General features: G+C 44.4%; 1 protein-coding gene across 1 annotated transcript in view; it reads left to right on the forward strand.

The window, feature by feature from the left end:
• Window positions 1-820: 820 nt before the first annotated feature.
• The window catches only part of LOC106564691 (VPS10 domain-containing receptor SorCS3), a 248845-nt gene continuing 228309 nt past the window's right edge, over window positions 821-21356 (forward strand). The window contains exon 1 of the mRNA XM_014130944.1: window positions 821-1763. Coding sequence (XP_013986419.1) covers window positions 1035-1763 — 729 coding nt within the window. The 5' untranslated portion in view covers window positions 821-1034. The remainder of the gene's footprint in view (window positions 1764-21356) is intronic.

Consider the following 21356-nt stretch of genomic DNA (forward strand, 5'->3'; position numbering starts at 1 on the left):
TATGTCATGGCATAATAGAACGTCTAATTGGCAAGAGTCTAAGGTGTCAGAGCACCTGCTACAAGTAATTTAGATGCATTTCAGGAAATATAGTTTCCTTTGGACAGGAGTACATTAAAAACCAATTACTTTGATTCGGGTTAATAAAAATAATGAGTTCTGAAGCACTGTGAAGACTATAATGTGTTGGACATCTTGGTCCATAATCACATCAAGCATCATTGTACAATGACACCACTGATTTGACTTTGATATGAACATCGTCAGAGGTTATCTCTCTGATGAACACTAGCGGTTCTGGGGCGGGGGGGGGGAGGGGGGGAGGGGGGCCAGTGACCCTGTGACAACAATTTTGGACCCCCTTGTGCCCCCCCTAAATGTGGAGTATGAAATAATTGTTACATAACTACTTTTTGCTATCTTTCTTTTTTTACATCCATTATAAGACAGTGGCAACGATGATGATTATGAACATGGTATTTTGCCTGCTAATGCCTGCAATGCAGTGAAAAAAACGATATGACAACAATAACGTCTAATGTAACTGGCCCCTCTAACAGTACAACTGGCCCCAGCTTGGCCCCCCCCAGTTGAAATGGTCTAGAACTGCCACTGCTGATGAAAGCTATGTTGAATAGGTCTTTACCGGTCATATCATATTCGATTACTAGTGGGCTTTCACAACCAGTGTGAAAGCCACGGCGCATCTCTCTCTCTCTCTCTCTCTCTCTCTCTCTCTCTCTCTCTCTCTCTCTCTCTCTCTCTCTCTCTCTCTCTCTCTCTCTCTCGTCTCTCTCTTGCGTTCTCTCACAGTATTCCTCTCATCCGGGCGCACATTCGGCAGCTCGGCTTCGATACAGCTCCTCTCCTATGTGGTGGCTCCCGCGACCAGCTCCTTGAACGTGAACAGTTTAGCTGAAGAGCGCTTTTCTAAATACCACGACAATCTCACCGACTTCGGGGGGAGTTGGTCCTCGGTTGGATAAGGTTTTCCCGCTCCGTGCGTTGGACCCAAATCTCTAACTATACCAGCAATGGATACTTGGCTTGGCTTCTGCCCAGGCTTGCACTTAACTCTGTGTACCTGGCTTCTGATCTCCGCTCATACCCAGCTAAATGCCAAGGCGGAGATAACTTGCGCATCGTGCCAGTCGCCGGTCCAGCTACACCTGAAGGAATTACAGCTGGATACCGGTACGCACGCGGCTGATGGTACGAGGCAGGCGGCCAAAGCTCTGGAACAGGTCCGGCTGGAGTACCAGCTACTCGGAGTTACTGACCAAAATACTGGAGTACCAAGCGACACCCAACAGGCAGGTGTTCTCGTGGATGAGCCGAGATTCACTGACGATGGAGTTACCCCAAAAGTCGCTCTGGAAGATTTAACCGGGTCTAGTGAAAACGAAGAAAGGTACCGTGGTGAATATAATATTGGGGTGGATGATTTGGGTAATGTCAAGGATGGTGCTGAGGATGTTGCGTTACGGAGAGCGAAGCGAAGCGGTCCCGAACACCCCGAGTTTAGGGAGAGCCTTAAGACCGGTGGCCCCGGTTTAAAAGGAGAGACATCGGATGAGAGAAGGAGTCCTGGTCCGTTATTGGACGGACACAGACTGGGCCGATCCGAATTTAAGTGGAACAGGGACGAGGGTCGAGGGAATTCCAGAGGAGATGATCCCAAACTAAGCAGCACTACTTTCGCTTTGACCGGGGACTCAGCGCATAACCATGCAGTGGTTTACTGGTCGGGGCAAAACAGCAGCGTAAGTGATGATTATTCACCATTTGTCATGTGTATTTCACAAAATAAACAATTTTATATTATGAAGCACTACATTTCGTCAAGAACTATAAAGGCTTATTATATCCAAACTGCGTTGCGCACGGAAATATTCGCTTGTTTTAGTGAGTTGTATGTCCACTGTAACAGGTGCATTGGTTCAGTTGCGCACAGCAGGGCACTATATCCCACATAGGTTTCAGCACTTCCAGAAGCATTCGGGGCCCGGTTGGACTGGTATTGCTATTGCACACGGAGATATGCTTGATTGCAGCAGACTCCGTGCTCGTGCCATACCGATAGCAGCATTGCTTCACATAGCGGTTGGAAAACACTCACTATACTTGCGCATATAGGTTACTCTGACAGGTGAATTCCACTAGTTTTAGTTTATTTATATGTAATGAATACGACTGAAATAAATTATAATCGTTAACGTGTCCTGTATTTTGCAATATGTTTTGTTATAGATCTTGTATACGTCGCTTTGGATTTTTAATGCAATCAATGCTAACTGATTGGGCAGATTTGTAAATATTTTTGACGGGGATTTAAATTATTTCAACTCTTTACTTGTAATAACGAAATTTCGCATCGAATAAAAGCAAGCCTATGTGGTCCTCTGAATTGCTGGCTTGTTCCTGTTGCTTCTATGTTCACAATTCCTTTACAAAAGCTATAGATTTAATAGGCCTAGTTTAATAACTATATTCTATGCCTATGAATTATGTGGACTTTATATGCATATTTACCATTTATATGGATTTTTTTATAAATTAATCTGCAAACTATCATCATGCCAGAGTAAATTATATTCAGAATAATGCCTAGCTCCCCAAATTAGTAATCGGTGCACTTGTTACCTGCACTTACACAGACACTCCAAAGGGTGGCGTACAATGTACGAGAGAATATTATTATGCTTCCTAAAAGCAGCATCTGCAATTGTGTAGGGATACAGACCCTGAGACAATGGTCTCTCATGGAATCAGGGGCAATGAAATCATCCAGGGAAGGAACCTTGTGAAGCCTGAATTTCCCTAGCAAACATTCACGCACTTAGAACACTGCCTTGGCCTATGTGATCAATACCTATGGTGATGGTCAATAATACAATTACATTGATTGGCAGGCTATGAGCCTGTAATAGCTTCTTTACAACTGCACAGAGGAGATGACAAGTAGGTCATATCTGATTTTGGTCCGTAACTGTTCTGACACCAAAATCTGTCCGTCTACATAAGGGTATTCATTAGTGATGCACTACAACCTGTCTCATCCTCTATGAGTGAAGACAGCTTGTACTTTAACTGAGGTCACAATGGAATGTGTAGGTCATGTTAATGCCAGGACATGTCCTTGTTCTGGCTAATACTTCAGACTACGAATACATGAATGGCTGTTCTGACACAGATTAGTCATCTTCCTGTAGCAGCCAGATCCTTCCATCCCAATTTTATTTTGAAATGGCTGGAATACTGACATGATTTCATCCCCCCTAAAAGGGCATAGAGGCCTTCATTTGAAACAGAATAATAAGGCGAAATGAATAAATGTAATTTCCACAACCATGCAGACTCAAAGCAGAGAAAGCCACTGGGCTCTTTTAATCATTCTTACATGTTTCTTTTGTTGTTGTGGCTGCTTCTTTTTTGCTTGATTTCATTTGGATGAAAAAAATGAATCCCTCAGTTTCAGTCCTCTGTCTGAAATTATTATGACACGCTGCATGAACTTGTTTTTTAACTCGCAGTGATGGCTGCGGCGATTTGGGGACGTTTGTGTATGTGTGTGTGTGAGTGTGGGTGTGTGTGCGGACTCTGTGTGTGTGTGTGTGTATGTTTGTATGCGCTCGGCTTCGTGTGTGTGAGACAGGTTTTCTGGGTGTATTGTCTACCTTAGCCAGCCCAACTCCCTGCTTCCATTTCCCCCTAGCTGTAAATCTGTAATAATTATCTTGAAGACGGAAACAGGTATCCATTTTGAAATATTCTCTTCTTGCCAGGCGAGGAGGATTGACTGCCTACTCAAGCATGTTTTCTCCAGCTCTCAGACACTAGTACTGGACTACTTTATCTTCATTGGGCTTTAGATCCTGATTGTATGGGTGATGAATTAAGCCCTCAAGGATGGCCTGATGGAGCCTGAAGTGCTCTAACTCTAACTTAACCACAGCATTTGGGGTTGGTGTGTGTGTGGCGGGGGTGGGTGGCTGAACGAGTCTACTCTGGCTTCACCCATGCATTCACTCAGTTGCCGTTGTACCACCACACTCCCTTTCCTTCTTTTACCTTTAAAAAAAAAAACTTCTACCCAGAATGCTCTGCTTGTGCTGCCTGAGCCGTGTTGTGCCCAGTGCCAGTACTCCTCTAGGATGACATGGGTAGAAGTGGTGTTATGGTGTGTTATGTTCCCCAAGGCAGGTTGTGTCCTCTGAGTCGTGTAGACAAGGCTAATGTGGTGTCTGTCTGTCTGTCTGTCTGTCTGTCTGTCTGTCTGTCTGTCTGTCTGTCTGTCTGTCTGTCTGTCTGTCTGTCTGTCTGTCTGTCTGTCTGTCTGTCTGTCTGTCTGTCTGTCTGTCTGTCTGTCTGTCTGTCTGTCTGTCTGTCTGTCTGTCTGTGTGCCTGAGCCCTGGGTGGATACTAGCCTAGCCTAGACTCCCTATGGGGAGAGAGATGGGCTGAGTGTCGAGTTTCTCAGTCTCAGTGGTGTTTATGAATATAATGGCAGGGTTCCTTCTTGCCAGTGTGGATACAAAATGGCCGCCATTATTGTGCTTCATGCTGATCATTACTATCATAAAAGCCACTTTCCTAAGTGATTTTCAACCTTGATAATGTATTTCATCCATCCACTCGCTTTTGATGTCGATGCTTCCAGTAATGCACTTCGCTGGTTGTAAATATCTACATATACGTCAATAGTGCAGGAAAATCTGCCATCCTTGGCAGGATCTATGGCCATTTTTTTATCTTTATGTTTTTTCTTCATGATGCAATACACGGTTTTCTCTCTGTTCTTCATACATCCAGTGGTTGAAACCTAAATATGCATTTGCATAAGATGCAGAGTGGGACTCTGTGAGTGGTCTTTAATGGAAGAAGAGTTCATTATAAATCTGGCAGTTTATCAACGTAGTGAGCTGATCTTTTGAAATGCCTACATCTCTTTCAGAGAGCTAATAGGCAAACACACACACACACACACACACACACACACACACACACACACACACACACACACACACACACACACACACACACACACACACACACACACACAAAATTGTATAAGAGACCCATTTTGTAAGGCTACATTAATGTACTGTACAAGTGGAAGTCTATCATACACAATTAGTAACCATACTTTAGGCATACTGTACAGACTATAATTGGAGACATTTAATTTCTTCAATAATTGCAGTACATTTAGTAGACTCAAGCACCTGACTCCTCAACCTGAACAAAGGAATATGCTGGTACACATGGATTCTTCCCCTCGAAATAAACTGAAATAAACTTAAATGAATTGAGCTGAACTGAACTGAACTGAACTGAAATGAACTGAACTAAACTGAAATTAACTGAACTCAACTGAAATGAATTTAACTAAACTGAAATGAATTGAAATGAATTGAACTAAACTGAAATTAACTGAACTGAACTAAACTGAAATTAACTGAACTCAACTGAAATGAATTTTACTAAACTGAATTGAATTGAACTGAAATTAACTTCTTTAGTCAACAACATCCACTCGTCCGGAAAAATATCGTTGTTCGCCAACCCCCTTACTGCACCCACCAACAGTGAGGAGAGGGTGGCGTAGTTGGTTGGCATAGCTAAACACAGCTTTGGCATCCATGCAGAGGCCTGGAACATGATTTAGGATGTACACAGGGGGCTTGTTCCTAGCCCTGTCTGTGTCTCGTCTCACCACTTGGATGGCTTCCCTTCCATTTAGTGATGCTAATGGATTATAAAGTGGCACTATTTTGCTACCTACCGCTATGGAGGAACTAACTGCTCTGGAGGAAGAAGGGGAGAGAGGAGGACAGGATGAGGTGTCATAAATAATGCCCTCTTCCAAAGGGACTCTTCCTCTTTTCATACGTCCATCCCCTCCCCTCTTCATCTACTTTGTGTTTACAAATGTGTTTTCCCAGCCCTTGTTTCCTCTCCGCAGTGGAAGTAGTGAAGCTTGGTGGCAAGACGTCATGTGCCGCCACGACTAGACGGAGGATACATCTTGACTTGCTCCCCAGAGCTAATGTCTTGGCCATTGCCCCCCAGGGCTAATGTCTTGGCCATTGCCCCCCAGAGCTAATGTCTTGGCCGGGATTCCAGATGGGGCACCTGGCCCAAACTTTTCAGGCTAGCGCCGAGCTGTGTGTTCGTGTTTAGCATCTTGTTTAGTTGCTTTATCAAGATTGACTACATGCATGTCATTTATTATTTAGTTAATGGACTGGATTGAGAGAAACATGTGAAAGGCGATGGAATTATAACTAGGGTCCTCATTTTAACTGAGTGAACTTTCCCTGGTCGGGCCAGGTCATGAAACTCCGTGTCAAAACTGCTCTCCAAGACGTACCGATGAAGGTAGTTTAATGTAACTACAGTTGGCTTATCAGCATTTGATAGCCACACATTTACCCAGTATGCCTGCATTACAACACACTCAGGGTCAATTACAATCACATTACATAGCACCTGCTGATGTAACAGAGCAACATCTAAGACCACAGAAGTCACTAAAAGCCTTGAGACTCATGTCTCCTGCATGGCTCGGAGCTACCCATTGGATGAAAGGTTCTGAAGGCAGTCAATCACCAAGCTAATGGTGTCATTGTGTTTCCTGTACCATCACCACTGTAGTGGTACTAGAGTAGGCCTTGGTGAAAGGATACGTTAAGGCTGTTTGACTTTAGTGTAATCATACGCTTGGCCACTGATCCCTTTCTGCTGAACAAGGGTGTCGACAGAGCACCGAGCCGCATGTCCGTGTGTGTGTGTGTGAGTTTGTGAGTGTGTGTGTTAGAGAGGGTGTGTGTGGGTGTTAATTACATTAATATAAAAGAGTGTCAAATGTGATTTGGTTTCATCTTCATTCTATTAAACCTCTTTTTCCACAGGAGGTATCTCAGGATAAAGTAGGGGCCAACCGTGACATTGTCTCTGGCTCTCTAACAGCTGATCCCAGTACAGTTTGGATGGTAGTGGTTGGACGGTGTGGTGCAGTGTAGTAGGTAGATCGAAGTAGGTGGTATATGCAGCATGCTCCCCCTGGGCATAGAGTCTTGACCTTTACCACCGTTTTTTTTAGGCAAAGTGGGATACCTTGTAACATTGATCTCTCTTGGCATTTCCTGAATGTTAGCACATTAGGCAGAACGCGATGACTAAGTAATGATGTCAGAGAGGATGTTGAGGGGGCAGATCACCTACGTCTCTCTCGCTCCCTCACACTCACTCTCTCTCTGTCTCTCTCACACATGCAAACACTCTTTCCCTCCCCCCTTCCTCTTTCTGTCACTCTCTCCCTCTCTTTCTCACTCAGTCGGGTGAATGGTGTCACACTCGTGAGGGGTTGCCGTTGATGCAGACTAATAATGACATACTGTATTATACCCCAGGACCCACACTCAATTAACACACTGTCTAATTAAAATGATCTAGTGGTTTATCAATGAAAAAGACTGCGAATGGCCGTAAAACGGGGCCACGCCACATTAACTTTACTATCCCTTTCCCCTTCTCTTTTTATTCCCATTTAGATTTTAATGATAATAACCTGCTTAAACATTGGCCATTACCAAACATATTGTGTAAGCATCTTTCATTTAGTGAAGGGAAATATATGTGGCTTGATGATAGGAGATTTGCTAACAGAGTTAGTCTGGGTAAGCAAGCAGTACATGACTTTAAACTCCTGTCTCTCCATTGTATTTGCTAAAGGAACACTATTCCAATCTCTCTCTCTCTCTCTCTCTCTCTCTCTCTCTCTTGTGCTCTCTCTCTCTTTATCTCTGAGCTTGACAATCCTCATGAAAGTAGCCTCTAATGATAGTCACCCCCTCTACGAATTCACATATTTTAATTTGTAATAATGCTTTAAGGGAAGTAAAGACGAGCTTGGTTTGAAACCTAATAATACAACAGTTCTCAGTAAAACAGAGAGAGAGTGAGTGTTCATAGATATCAATGCATTATTAATTTGCCTTCTCTTTAGAGGAGTTTTGCTGAGTGGGAGGGGCATCAGAAAATGAGCTAGCTAGGTTTGTTTTTACGCAATGTTTTTACACAATGTGTGATTGTTATGAATGAAATGGGCCTGGAGTTATCCCTGATCGGGTATCCCAAGGAGATACTTTGGGCCCATGTGATAGCCTACACTTAGTGCATAAGGTAATACTCTGGGCCCTTGTGATAGCCTATACTTAGGGCCTGAGGTAAAACTGTCGGCCGTGTATACATGAAAAGGGCCTTAAGTTTATCCCTGACCTCGTGACCCAACCAGGAAATACTCTGGCCCCTTGTGATCGCCTATAATAAATAGGGCCCACAGTTTAATCAAGTCAGGAAACGCTCCAGGGCCTAGTCATGAAAACACTTCACCGCTAGACAGGCGTTGTCAATGTGAATCTTATGAAGGCCTTGTGTGAACAATGCCCTTAGGTAAGGTGTTAATTGCTTCTAAAGCTCTTTGATACAGTATGTAGGCTAGCAACTGTCTGCTCCATTGGACAAAAGCCTATTTCTACCTCCAGACAGTTTACATAAACACAGAGGGGTTGTTACTGCTTTCGTTATGTATCTGGTTATTGGTTGTCTATGGCTGAGTCCCACATGGCACCCAATTCCCTGTGTAGTGCCCATATAGCTCTGGTCAAAAGTAGTGCAGTATATAGGGGATATGGTGTCACTTGGGACTCATCCTTGCAGGCCTCAATAAAGAGATGAGGAAATTGCCAGATATCCTGGTATGTCTGGGTGTGTGCTTTGAAATTTCCTCAGTCCCCAGATTAGCTACTACCACTGTTGCTATTGAGATGTGAGGCCATAAGGGGGAAAAGATGATGCAACTATGTTTTAATGAGGGAAGGTGATATACTGTAAGTTGATTATACAGCAGTAGCATTACTTAACACGTGTTTGGTGGTAAATAGCTGAATGAGGTTGGCACACACACACACACACACACACACACACACACACACACACACACACACACACACACACACACACACACACACACACACACACACACACACACACACACACACACACACACACACACACACTAGCTAGTAGTCAGCTAGCCACTGCTAGCGGTCATCAGCTACCTCTAGCACGGACAACTCTCGCCAGTCTACACAGCACGACTCAAACCAGAGCAAATCGCACTTACATTTTCTCCATATCTCCGGATTCCTACCGCAAGCTCTGAACCTTTTTTTTGTTTTTCACCTAAATCATTGCAGCTAGCTAGCTGCTATTCAAGTGGCCACTCCTGGCTAATGTCACTGTCCCAAAGCAAGAACCAATTAGCCTGGAGCTAGCCTTGCTAGGCCCATCTCCCGGCTAGCCAAAGAGGTCCATCAGCCACTCCTTGGGCTACAATACCTATTTTGCCAACTGGCCTGAACCCCCGCGAACCCATCACGACTGAACCACCAACGTGATTCGCCCGATGGGGTTTTCTCAACTGGCTCCGCTGTCGCGTCGTACCCTGAATGCCCATCCTCTAGCATGCTAGCCACGGCCGCAAGCTGTCCAGAGCACATCGGACTGTTAGCTTAAGAGGCCCACCGGACAAATTCTTTGGCCACTATACCTATTTTGCCAATTGGCCTGGTTTACCACACGGAGCCCTGCTGATCTGTCTGCCGACGTAATAGCACGAGGGGGCCACAACAGACTTTCTTCCGTCGCAACGTCCCTCCAAGGCCCTTCTGTTAGCTTACTAGTCCCGGCCCGCTAGCTGCCTGAAGCCACTCACTGGAGTCCTATGATCACTTGGCTATGCATGCCTCTCGCTAACGTCAAATGCCTTGTCCATTGCTGTTTTGGTTAGTAAGTATTGCCTTATTTCACTGTAGAGCCTAAAGCCCTGCTCAATATGCCTTATTTAACACTTTAGTTCCACCTACCACACATGTGGTGACATCACCTGGTTTAAATTATATTTCTAGAGACAATATCTCTTTCATCGACACTCTATGCACAGGTTTACCCTCACTGTATTCACATCCTGCCATACCTTTGTCTGTACATTATGCCTTGAATCCATTCTACTGTGCCCAGAAATCTGCTCCTTTTACATTCTGTTCTGAACGTATTAGACGTCAAGTTATTTTAGCCTCTAGCTGTACCCTTATCCTACTCCTCCTCTGTTCCTCTTGTGATGTGGAGGTTAATCCAGGCCCTGCAGTGCCTAGCTCCACTCCCATTCCCCAGGCGCTATCATTTGTTGACTTCTGTAACTGTAAAAGCCTTGGTTACGTGCATGTTAATATTAGAAGCCTCCTCCCTAAATTTGTTTAATTCACTGCCCTAGCACACTCGGCCAACCCGGATGTCCTAGCCGTGTCTGAATCCTGGCTCAGGAAGACCACCAAAAACTCTGAAATTTCCATCCCTAACTATAAAATCTTCCGAAAAGATAGAACTGCCAATGGGGGCGGTGTTGTAATCTACTGCAGAGATAGCCCGCAGAGTTCTGTCTTACTATCCAGGTCTGTACCCAAACAATTCGAGCTTCTACTTTTAAAAATCCACTTTCCAGAAACAAGTCTCTCACCGTTGCCGCTTGCTACAGACCACCCTCTGCCCCCATCTGTGCCCTGGACACCATATGTGAACTGATTGCCCCCCATCTATCTTCAGAGCTCGTGCTGCTAGGTGACCTAAACTGGGACATGCTTAACCTGTTGGGGCTAGGGGGCAGTATTTGCACGGCCGGATAAAAAACGTACCCGATTTAATCTGGTTACTACTCCTGCCCAGTAACTAGAATATGCATATAATTATTGGCTTTGGATAGAAAACACCCTAAAGTTTCTAAAACTGTTTGAATGGTGTCTGTGAGTATAACAGAACTCATTTGGCAGGCCAAAACCTGAGAAGATTCCTTACAGGAAGTGGCCTGTCTGACCATTTCTTGCCCTCCTTGATCATCTCTAACAAATACAGGGGATCTCTGGCATGACGTGACACTTCCTACGGCTCCCATGGGCTCTCAGAAGGCGGGAAAAAGCTGAACGATGTAATTCCATCCCCAGGCTGAAACACATTAGCGCGTTTGGCAAGTGCTCTATCAGAGGGCCATTAGACTGAGGCTCGTGCATGAGGGGATAGCATGCTTTTACTTTCACTCTCTTTGTAATAAAAAACGATTTCCCGGTCGGAATATTAACGCTTTTTTACGAGAAAAATGGCATAAAAATTGATTTTAAACAGCGGTTGACATGCTTCGAAGTACGGTAATGGAATATTTAGAATTTTGTTGTCACGAAATGCGCCATGCTCGTCACCCTTATTTACCCTTTCGGATAGTGTCTTGAACGCACGAACAAAACGCCGCTATTTGGATATAACAATGGATTATTTGGGACCAAACCAACATTTGTTATTGAAGTAGAAGTCCTGGGAGTGTATTCTGACGAAGAACAGCAAAGGTAATAAAAAATTTCTTATAGTAAATCTGACTTTGGTGAGTGCTAAACTTGCTGGGTGTCTAAATAGCTAGCCCTGTGATGCCGGGCTATCTTCTTAGAATATTGCAAAATGTGCTTTTACCGAATAGCTATTTTAAAATCGGACATATCGAGTGCATAGAGGAGTTCTGTATCTATAATTCTTAAAATAATTGTTATGTTTTTTGTGAACGTTTATCGTGAGTAATTTAGTAAATTCACCGGCAGTGTTCGGTGGGAATGCTAGTCACATGCTAGTCACATGCTAATGTAAAAAGCTGGTTTTTGATATAAATATGAACTTGATTGAACAAAACATGCACGTATTGTATAACATAATGTCCTAGGGTTGTCATCTGATGAAGATCATCAAAGGTTAGTGCTGCATTTAGCTGTGGTTTGGGTTTATGTGACATTATATGCTAGCTTGAAAAATGGGTGTCTGATTATTTCTGGCTGGGTACTCTGTTGACATAATCTAATGTTTTGCTTTCGTTGTAAAGCCTTTTTGAAATCGGACAGTGTGGTTAGATTAACGAGAGTCTTGTCTTTAAAATGGTGTAAAAGTTTTTGCATTTTTGAGGTATTTGAATATCGCGCCACGGGATTACACTGGCTGTTGAGTAGGTGGGACGCAAGCGTCCCACCTAGCCCATAGAGGTTAACACCCCGGCCATCCTACAATCTAAACTTGATGCCCTCAATCTCTCACAAATTATCAATGAACCCACCAGGTACAACCTCAAATCCATAAACATGGGTACCCTCATAGATATCATCCTAACCAACTCGCCCTCCAAATAGACCTCTGATGTTTTCAACCAAGATCTCAGCGATCAATTCCTCATTGCCTGCATCCGTAATGGGTCTGTGGTGAAACGACCACTCCTCATCACTATCAAACGCTCCCTAAAACACTTTAGTGAGCAGGCCTTTCTAATCGACCTGTCCCGGGTATCCTGGATGGATATTGACCTCATTCCGTTAGTAGAGGATGCCTGGTCATTCTTTAAAAGTGCCTTCCTCACCATCTTAAATAAGCATGGCCCTTTCAAAAAATGTAGAACTAGGAATAGATATAGCCCTTGGTTCTCTCCAGACCTGACTGCCCTTGACCAGCACAAAAACATTCTGTGGCGTTCTGCATTAGCATCGAATAGCCCCCGTGATATGCAACTTTTCAGGGAAGTTAGGAACAAATATAAACAGGCATTTAGGAAAGCTAAGGCTAGCTTTTTCAAGCAGAAATGTGCATCCTGTAGCACAAACTCAAAAAAGTTCTGGAACACTGTAAAGTCCATGGAGAATAAGAGCACCTCCTCCCAGCTGCCCACTGCACTGAGGCTAGGAAACATTGTCCCCATTGCCACCATACATCCACTATAATTGAGAATTTCAATACGCATTTTTCTACGGCTACCCCTACCCCGGTCAACAGCACTCGCCCAAGCATCCCCCATTTCTCCTTCACCCAAATCCAGATAGCTGATGTTCTTAATGAGCTGCAAAATCTGGACCCCTACAAATCAGCCGGGCTAGACAATCTGGACCCTCTCTTTTTAAAATGATCTGCCGAAATTGTTGCAACCCCTATTACTAGCCTGTTCAACCTCTCTTTCGTATCGCCTGAGATTCCCAAAGATTGGAAAGCTGCCGCGGTCATCCCCCTCTTCAAAGTGGGAGACACTCTAGCCCCAAACTGCTACAGACTTATATCTATCCTACCCTGCCTTTTTAAGGTCTTCGAAAGCCAAGTTAACCAACAGATTACCGACCATTTCGAATCCCACCATACTTTCTCTGCTATGAAATCTGGTTTCCGAGCTGGTCATGGGTGCACCTCAGCCATGCTCAAGGTCCTAAACGATATCATAACCGCCATCGATAAAAGATACTACTGTGCAGCCCTATTCATAAACCTGGCCAAGGATTTCGACTCTGTCAGTCACCACATTCTTATTGGCAGACTCAACAGCCTAGGTTTCTCAAATGATTGCCTCGCCTGGTTCACCAACTACTTATCTGATAGAGTTCAGTGTGTCAAATTGGAGGGCCTGTTGTCCGGACCTCTGGCAGTCTCTATGGGGTGCCACAGGGTTAAATTCTCGGGCCGACTCTCTTCTCTGTATACATCAATGATGACGCTCTTGCTACTGGTGATTCTCCGATCCACCTCTACGCAGACGACACCATTCTGTATACTTCTGGCCCTTCTTTGGACACTGCGTTAACTAACCTCCAGACGAGCTTCATTGCCATACAACTCTCCTTCTATGGCCTCCAACTGCTCTTAAATGCAAGTAAAACTAAATGCATGCTCTTCAACCGATCACTGCGCACACCTGCCGGTTCTGACTTAAAATATGTGGACAACTACAAATACCTAGGTGTCTGGGTAGACTGTAAACTCTCCTTCCAGACTCACATTAATAAGCATCTCCAATCCAAAATTAAATCTAGAATCGGCTTCCTATTTCACAACAAAGCATCCTTCACTCATGCTGCCAAACATACCCTCGTAAAACTGACCATCCTACCGATCCTCGACTTCGGCAATGTCATTTATAAAATAGCCTCCAACACTCTACTCAACAAATTGGATGCAGTCTATCACAGTGCCATCTGTTTTGTCACCAAAGCCCCGTATATTACCCACCACTGCGACCTGTACGCTCTCGCTGGCTGGCCATTGCTTCATACTTGTCGCCAAACCCACTGGCTCCAGGTCATCTACAAGTCTCTGCTAGGTAAAGCCCCGCCTTTTCTCAGCTCCCTGGTCACCATAGCAGCACCCACCCGTAGCACGCGCTCCAGCAGGTGTATCTCACTGGTCACCCCCAAAGCCAATTCATCCTTTGGCCACCTTTCCTTTCAGTTCTCTGCTGCCAATGACTGGAACGAACTGCAAAAATCACTGAAGCTGGAGACTCATATCTACCTCACTAGCTTTAAGCACCAGCTGTCAGTGCAGCTCACAGATCACTGCACCTGTACATAGCCCATCTGTAAACAGCCCATCCAACTACCTCATCCCAATACTGTATTGATATATCTTGCCCCTTTGCACCCCAGTATTTCTACTTGCACATTCATCTTCTGTACATCTACCATGCCAGTGTTTAATTGCTATATTGTAATTACTTCGCCACCATGGCCTATTTATTGACTTACCTCCCTAATCCTACCTCACACACACACACACACACACACACACACACACACACACACACACACACACACACACACACACACACACACACACACACACACACACACACACACACACACACACACACACACACACACACCTCCCCCTGTTAATTAAAGTATGTAAATATCATTAGTTAAAGACTCTCCCTTCCTCTCTCTCTAATCTCCGCCTTTCTCCCTCACCCACTCTATCAACTCTCTTTTTCTCTCTTTCTTTCTCTCTCTCTCACTGTATTATAAAGCCTGAGTTCAGACAGAGTTGAGCTGAACACCTGCAGTAACGTTGAGTAATGAATGGTAACAAGCGTGTAACTAAATAAATACTTTCCCCGACACATTTCAGGTGTTTTAGCTTACTCACTACTTTTTGCTCTTCTGGCTGCTACGTCAACAACACAGCAATTTTTCTGCAGCGTAGCCCATAGAGCTGAACACAGCAAATAAACACATTTCTTCTCTCTCTCTCTCTTTTTCTCTCTTTTTCTCTCTTTTTCTCTCTTTTTCTCTCTCTCTCTCTCTCCTGTAAGTATTTTTGTTTTTGGAGGGGGCTCTTGAAAACTAAATGGTGCATCTCAAGAGATTTCATCCTGCAAAATGTCAAATAAATACATCCCTCTCTCTCTCTTCTTGCCATAGCTTTTATTGTTTCCCTCTCTTTATGTCTCTACTATATCCATTTTATCACCCTCCCTTTGGAATGGTTGTAACAGTCTGCTTTTTTCATTGTTATCCTGTGTCCCAAATATGATACTCTTGATACCTGTATAACAGTAAATAAGGAAATACTCAAGTCTGCAGGTATTGTCTGTAGCTACCACTTCAGGGCAGTACAAATAAAAACCTCACAACATCTGTTGTCTGCCACCAAAGCCTCTCTGTGCCTTTCCCCCACTGGGGTATAGCTAGCTATCAGTTACAGTAGCGCCTACCAACAGCTACAGTTGTCTGCTAGTGATCGAGGCTAATGCTATTGTAAGCCTCAAACAACATGGGTAACATACTTAAAAATAATATGTGTATGAATGCCATTGTTTCACTTAAAATCCAAAGTGCTGTAGTGCAGCTAAGGTCCTAGTGTCTTCAGGGATTCCCCTGCACTCTGTTTAACAGTGAATACATTGTTGTGCAATGCCACTACACTGAAAGTAAGTCGGTTATATAAAACATATGAATTGTGAATACAATGCTTTCTTTTTCTGCTGAGTCTCTTGCAGGACTCAGGTATTATTAATTATCTGCAGTGGGAAATGTCTTTAAGGTCCTATTTGATGGTATGTCTTTCAATATGAAGACATATTGGATTTTAATTGAGGCCTCAAACTCTTGAATCAAAGTCAGGATTTGTTGCATAGCTGAGTACGCTGCTACAGCCAATGTAGCCTACTATACCCTCCAGCCAGGGTTATATACAGTATATATTGAGTATTTAATCAAGGTAGTGTGTATATATACTGCTCAAAAAAAGGGAACACTTAAACAACACAATGTAACTCCAAGTCAATCACACTTCTGTGAAATCAAACTGTCCACTTAGGAAGCAACACTGATTGACAATAAATTTCACATGCTGTTGTGCAAATGGAATAGACAACAGGTGGAAATTATTGGCAATAAGCAAGACACCCCCAATAAAGGAATGGTTCTCAGGTGGAAACCACAGACCACTTCTCAGTTCCTATGCTTCCTGGCTGATGTTTTGGTCACTTTTGAATGCTGGCGGTGCTTTCACTCTAGTGGTAGCATGAGACGGAGTCTACAACCCACACAAGTGGCTCAGGTAGTGCAGCTCATCCAGGATGGCACATCAATGCGAGCTGTGGCAAGAAGGTTTTCTGTGTCTGTCAGCGTAGTGTCCAGAGCATGGAGGCGCTACCATGAGACAGGCCAGTACATCAGGAGACGTGGAGGAGGCCGTAGGAGGGCAACAACCCAGCAGCAGGACCGCTACCTCCGCCTTTGTGCAAGGAGGAGCAGGAGGAGCACTGCCAGAGCCCTGCACAATGACCTCCAGCAGGCCACAAATGTGCATGTGTCTGCTCAAACGGTCAGAAACAGACTCCATGAGGGTGGTATGAGGGCCCGACGTCCACAGGTGGGGGTTGTGCTTACAGCCCAACACCGTGCAGGACGTTTGGCATTTGCCAGAGAACACCAAGATTGGCAAATTCGCCACTGGCGCACTGTCCTCTTCACAGATGAAAGCAGGTTCACACTGAGCACGTGACAGACGTGACAGAGTCTGGAGACGCCGTGGAGAACGTTCTGCTGCCTGCAACATCCTCCAGCATGACCGGTTTGGCGGTGGGTCAGTCATGGTGTGGGGTGGCATTTCTTTGCGGGGCCGCACAGCCCTCCATGTGCTCGCCAGTGGTAGCCTGACTGCCATTAGGTACCGAGATGAGATCTTCAGACGCCTTGTGAGACCATATGCTGGTGCGGTTGGCCCTGGGTTCCTCCTAATGCAAGACAATGCTAGACCTCATGTGGCTGGAGTGTGTCAGCAGTTCCTGCAAGAGGAAGGCATTGATGCTATGGACTGGCCCGCCCGTTCCCCAGACCTGAATCCAATTGAGCACATCTGGGACATCATGTCTCGCTCCATGCACCAACGCCACGTTGCACCACAGACTGTCCAGGCATGCTGGGCATGCTCCTCATCAGGAGCATGCCCAGGCGTTGTAGGGAGGCCATACAGGCACCTGGAGTCCACACACACTACTGAGCCTCATTTTGACTTGTTTTAAGGACATTACATCAAAGTTGGATCAGCCTGTAGTGTGGTTTTCCACTTTAATTTTGACTCCAAATCCAGACATCCATGGGTTGATAAATTAGATTTCCATTGATTAATTTTGTGTGATTTTGTTGTCTGCACATTCAACTATGTAAAGAAAAAGTATTTAATAAGATTATTTCTTTCATTCAGATCTAGGATGTGTTGTTTAAGTGTTCCCTTTATTTTTTTGAGCAGTGTATGTATATATATATATATATATATATATAAATAAACACTGAGTGTACAAAACATTAGGAACACCTTCCTAATATTGAGATACACCCCCTTTTGCTCTCAGAAAAGCCTACATTTTAAAACATTCCACAGGGATACTGGCCCATGTTGACTCTAGTGCTACCCACAGTTGTGTCAAGTTGGCTGGATGTTTTTTGGGTGATGGACCATTCTTCATACAAACCGTTGCAGTTCTTGACAAACTCAAACTAGTGCACCTGGCACTTACTACTTTACCATACTACCATTTTGTTTTTTTATTTCACCTTTATTTAACCAGGTAGGCTAGTTGAGAACAAGTTCTCATTTGCAACTGCGACCTGGCCAGATAAAGCATAAGAATTCTACACATACAACAACACAGAGTTACACATGGAATAAACAAAACATACAGTCAATAATACAGTAGAAAAAAAGGAAACAAAAAGTCTATATACAGTGAGTGCAAATGAGGTAAGATAAGGGAGATAAGGCAAAAAATAGGCCATGGTGGCGAAGTAATTACAATATAGCAATTAAACACTGGAATGGTAGATGTGCAGGAGATGAATGTGCAAGTAGAGATACTGGAGTGCAAAGGAGCAAGATAAATAAATAAATGCAGAATGAGGATGAGGTAGATAGATGGGCTGTTTACAGATGGGCTGTTTACAGATGGGCTATGTACAGGTGTAGTGATCTGTGAGCTGCTCTGACAGCGGGTGCTTAAAGCTAGTGAGGGAGATATGAGTCTCCATCTTCAAAGATTTTTGCAGTTCGTTCCAGTCATTGGAAGCAGAGAACTGGAAGGAAAGGCGACCAAAGGAGGAATTGGCTTTGGGGGTGACCAGTGAGATATACCTGCTGGAGCACGTGCTTCGAGTGGGTGCTGCTATGGTGATCAGTGAGTTGAGGTAAGGTGGTGCTTTACCTAGCAGAGACTTGTAGATGACCTGGAGCCAGTGGGTTTGGCGACGAGTATGAAGCGAGGGCCAACCAACAAGAGCGTACAGGTTGCAGTGGTGGGTAGTGTATGGGGCTTTGATGACAAAACGGATGGCACTGTGATAGACTGCATCCAATTTGTTGAGTAGAGTGTTGGAGGCTATTTTATAAATGACATCGCCGAAGTCGAGGATCGGTAGGATGGTCAGTTTTACGAGGGTATGTTTGGCAGCATGAGTGAAGGATGATTTGTTGCGATATAGGAAGCCGATTCTAGATTTAATTTTGGATTGGAGATGCTTAATAACGTGAGTCTGGAAGGAGAGTTTACAGTCTAACCAGACACCTAAGTATTTGTAGTCGTCCACGTATTCTAAGTCAGAGCCGTCCAGAGTAGTGATGCTGGACGAGCGGGCAGGTGCGGGCAGTGATCGATTGAAGAGCATGCATTTAGTTTTACTTGCATTTAAGAGCAGTTGGAGGCCATGGAAGGAGAGTTGTATGGCAATGAAGCTCGTCTGGAGGTTAGTTAACACAGTGTCCGAAGAGGGGCCAGAAGTATACAGAATGGTGTCGTCTGCGTAGAGGTGGATCAGAGAGTCACCAGCAGCAAGAGCAATATCATTGATGTATACAGAGAAGAGAGTCGGCCGAGAATTTAACCCTGTGCCACCCCATAGAGACTGCCAGAGGTCCAGACAACAGGCCCTCCAATTTGACACACTATCAGAGAAGTAGTTGGTAAACCAGGCGAGGCAGTCATTTGAGAAACCAAGGCTGTCGAGTCTGCCAATAAGAATGTGGTGATTGACAGAGTCGAAAGCCTTGGCCAGATCAATGAATACGGCTACACAGTAATGTCTCTTATCGATGGCAGTTATGATGTTGTTTAGGACCTTGAGCGTTGCTGAGGTGCACCCATGACCAGCTTTGAAACCGGATTGCATAGCGGAGAAGGTACGGTGGGATTCGAAATGGTCGGTAATCTGTTTGTTAACTTGGCTTTCGAAGACCTTAGAAAGACAGGGTAGGATAGACACATAAATCTTTTGACTTGCCCATTCACTTCTAAGCACACACCTACACAAACCAGGATATCTGAATGGCATAAATACACAATCCATGACTCAAGGCTTAAAAATCCTTCTCCTCCATTTCATCAACACTGATTAAGTGGATTTAACAAGGGACATCAATAAAGGATCATAGCTTTCACCTGGATTCACCTGGTCAGTCTATGTCATGGAAAGAGCAAGTGTTCCTAATGTTCCTATTGTCAAACTGAGCAATCAGAGGAGAAAGGCCTTGCTCATGGAGGTGACCAAGAACCCGATGGTGACCCTGACAGAGCCCCAGAGTTCCTCTGTGGAGCTGGGAGAACCTTTCAGAAGGACAAACATCTCTGCAGCACACCACCAATCAGGCCTTTATGGTAGAGTGGTCAGACGGAAGCCACACCTCAGTAAAAGGCACTTGACAGCCTGCTTGAAGTTTGCCTAAAGGCATCTAAAGGACTCTTATACCATGAGAAACAAGATTATCTGGTCTGATGAAACCAAGATTGAACTCTTTGGCCTGAATTCCAAGCGTCACATCTGGAGGAATCCAGGCACCCTCCCTACCATGAATATGGTCGTGGCAGCATCATGCTGTGGTGATGTTTTTCAGCAGCAGGGACTGGGAGACTAGTCAGGATTGAGGGAAAGTAAACAGAACAAAGTAAAAAACCTGCTCCAGAACGCTCAGGACCTCAGACTGGGGCGAAGGTTCACCTTCTAACAGGACAACAACCCTAAGCCAAGACAATATAGGAGTGGCTTCGGGACAAGTCTCTGAATGTCCTTGAGTGGCCCAGACTTTAGCCCGGACTTGAACCCGATCAAACATCTCTGGAGAGACTTGAAAATAGCTGAGCAGCGACGCTCCCCATCCAACCTGACAGAGCTTGAGAGTATCTGTAGAGCAGAATGGTAGGAAATCCCCAAATACAGGTGTGCCAAGCTTGTAGTGTCATACCCAAGAAGACTCAAGGCTGTAATCCCTGCCAAAGGTGCTTAAACAAAGTACTGAGTAAAGGTTCAGAAAACGTATGTAAATGTGGTATTTAGTTAAAAAACACACTTTTTAACTTAAATACATTTGCAAAAATTTCTAAAAACCTGTTTTTGCTTTGTCATTATGGGGTATTGTGTGTAGATTGATGTGAGGAAAAAAACATGAAACCATTTAAGAATAAGGCTGTAACGTAACAACATTTTGAACAAGTCAAGGTGTCTGAATACTTTCTGAAAAGTACGTGTTTGCGTGTGTTTGGGGGTGTGTGTGAAATTAAACGTAGCCAGTTCAGAAGGGAAACCTGAGTGTGGTTGATTGCATCAGCTGATATTGCACCAATTGGATTCACACTCTAATTACATGCGGTCTATTTAGTTGACCAGTTCTACACATGCATCCTCTATGCCGGATGTCACATGCTCTCATACGCTGGTGTCTCTTGCTGTTGTAACTAGCTTGTACACTCTGTGCTATGTGTTTCTGATATCCCACCACCACCCCAGCCAACACCTGTAGGGGTTCTGTTTCTTCCATCAGGGGATTTGATATAGCATATCTTGCTCATTGACTGTAGTTATATTACCATCTTCATATGACGATTGGCTCTGGCAGTGAGCTACCCTGAAGGAGCAGAGCCCTATTGACAAGCCATGCATTGTTATATTTTCTAATGGTTAAAT

The sequence above is a fragment of the Salmo salar genome, chromosome ssa12, assembly GCF_905237065.1.
Source record: "Salmo salar chromosome ssa12, Ssal_v3.1, whole genome shotgun sequence".
In the NCBI taxonomy this organism is placed as follows: domain Eukaryota; kingdom Metazoa; phylum Chordata; class Actinopteri; order Salmoniformes; family Salmonidae; genus Salmo; species Salmo salar.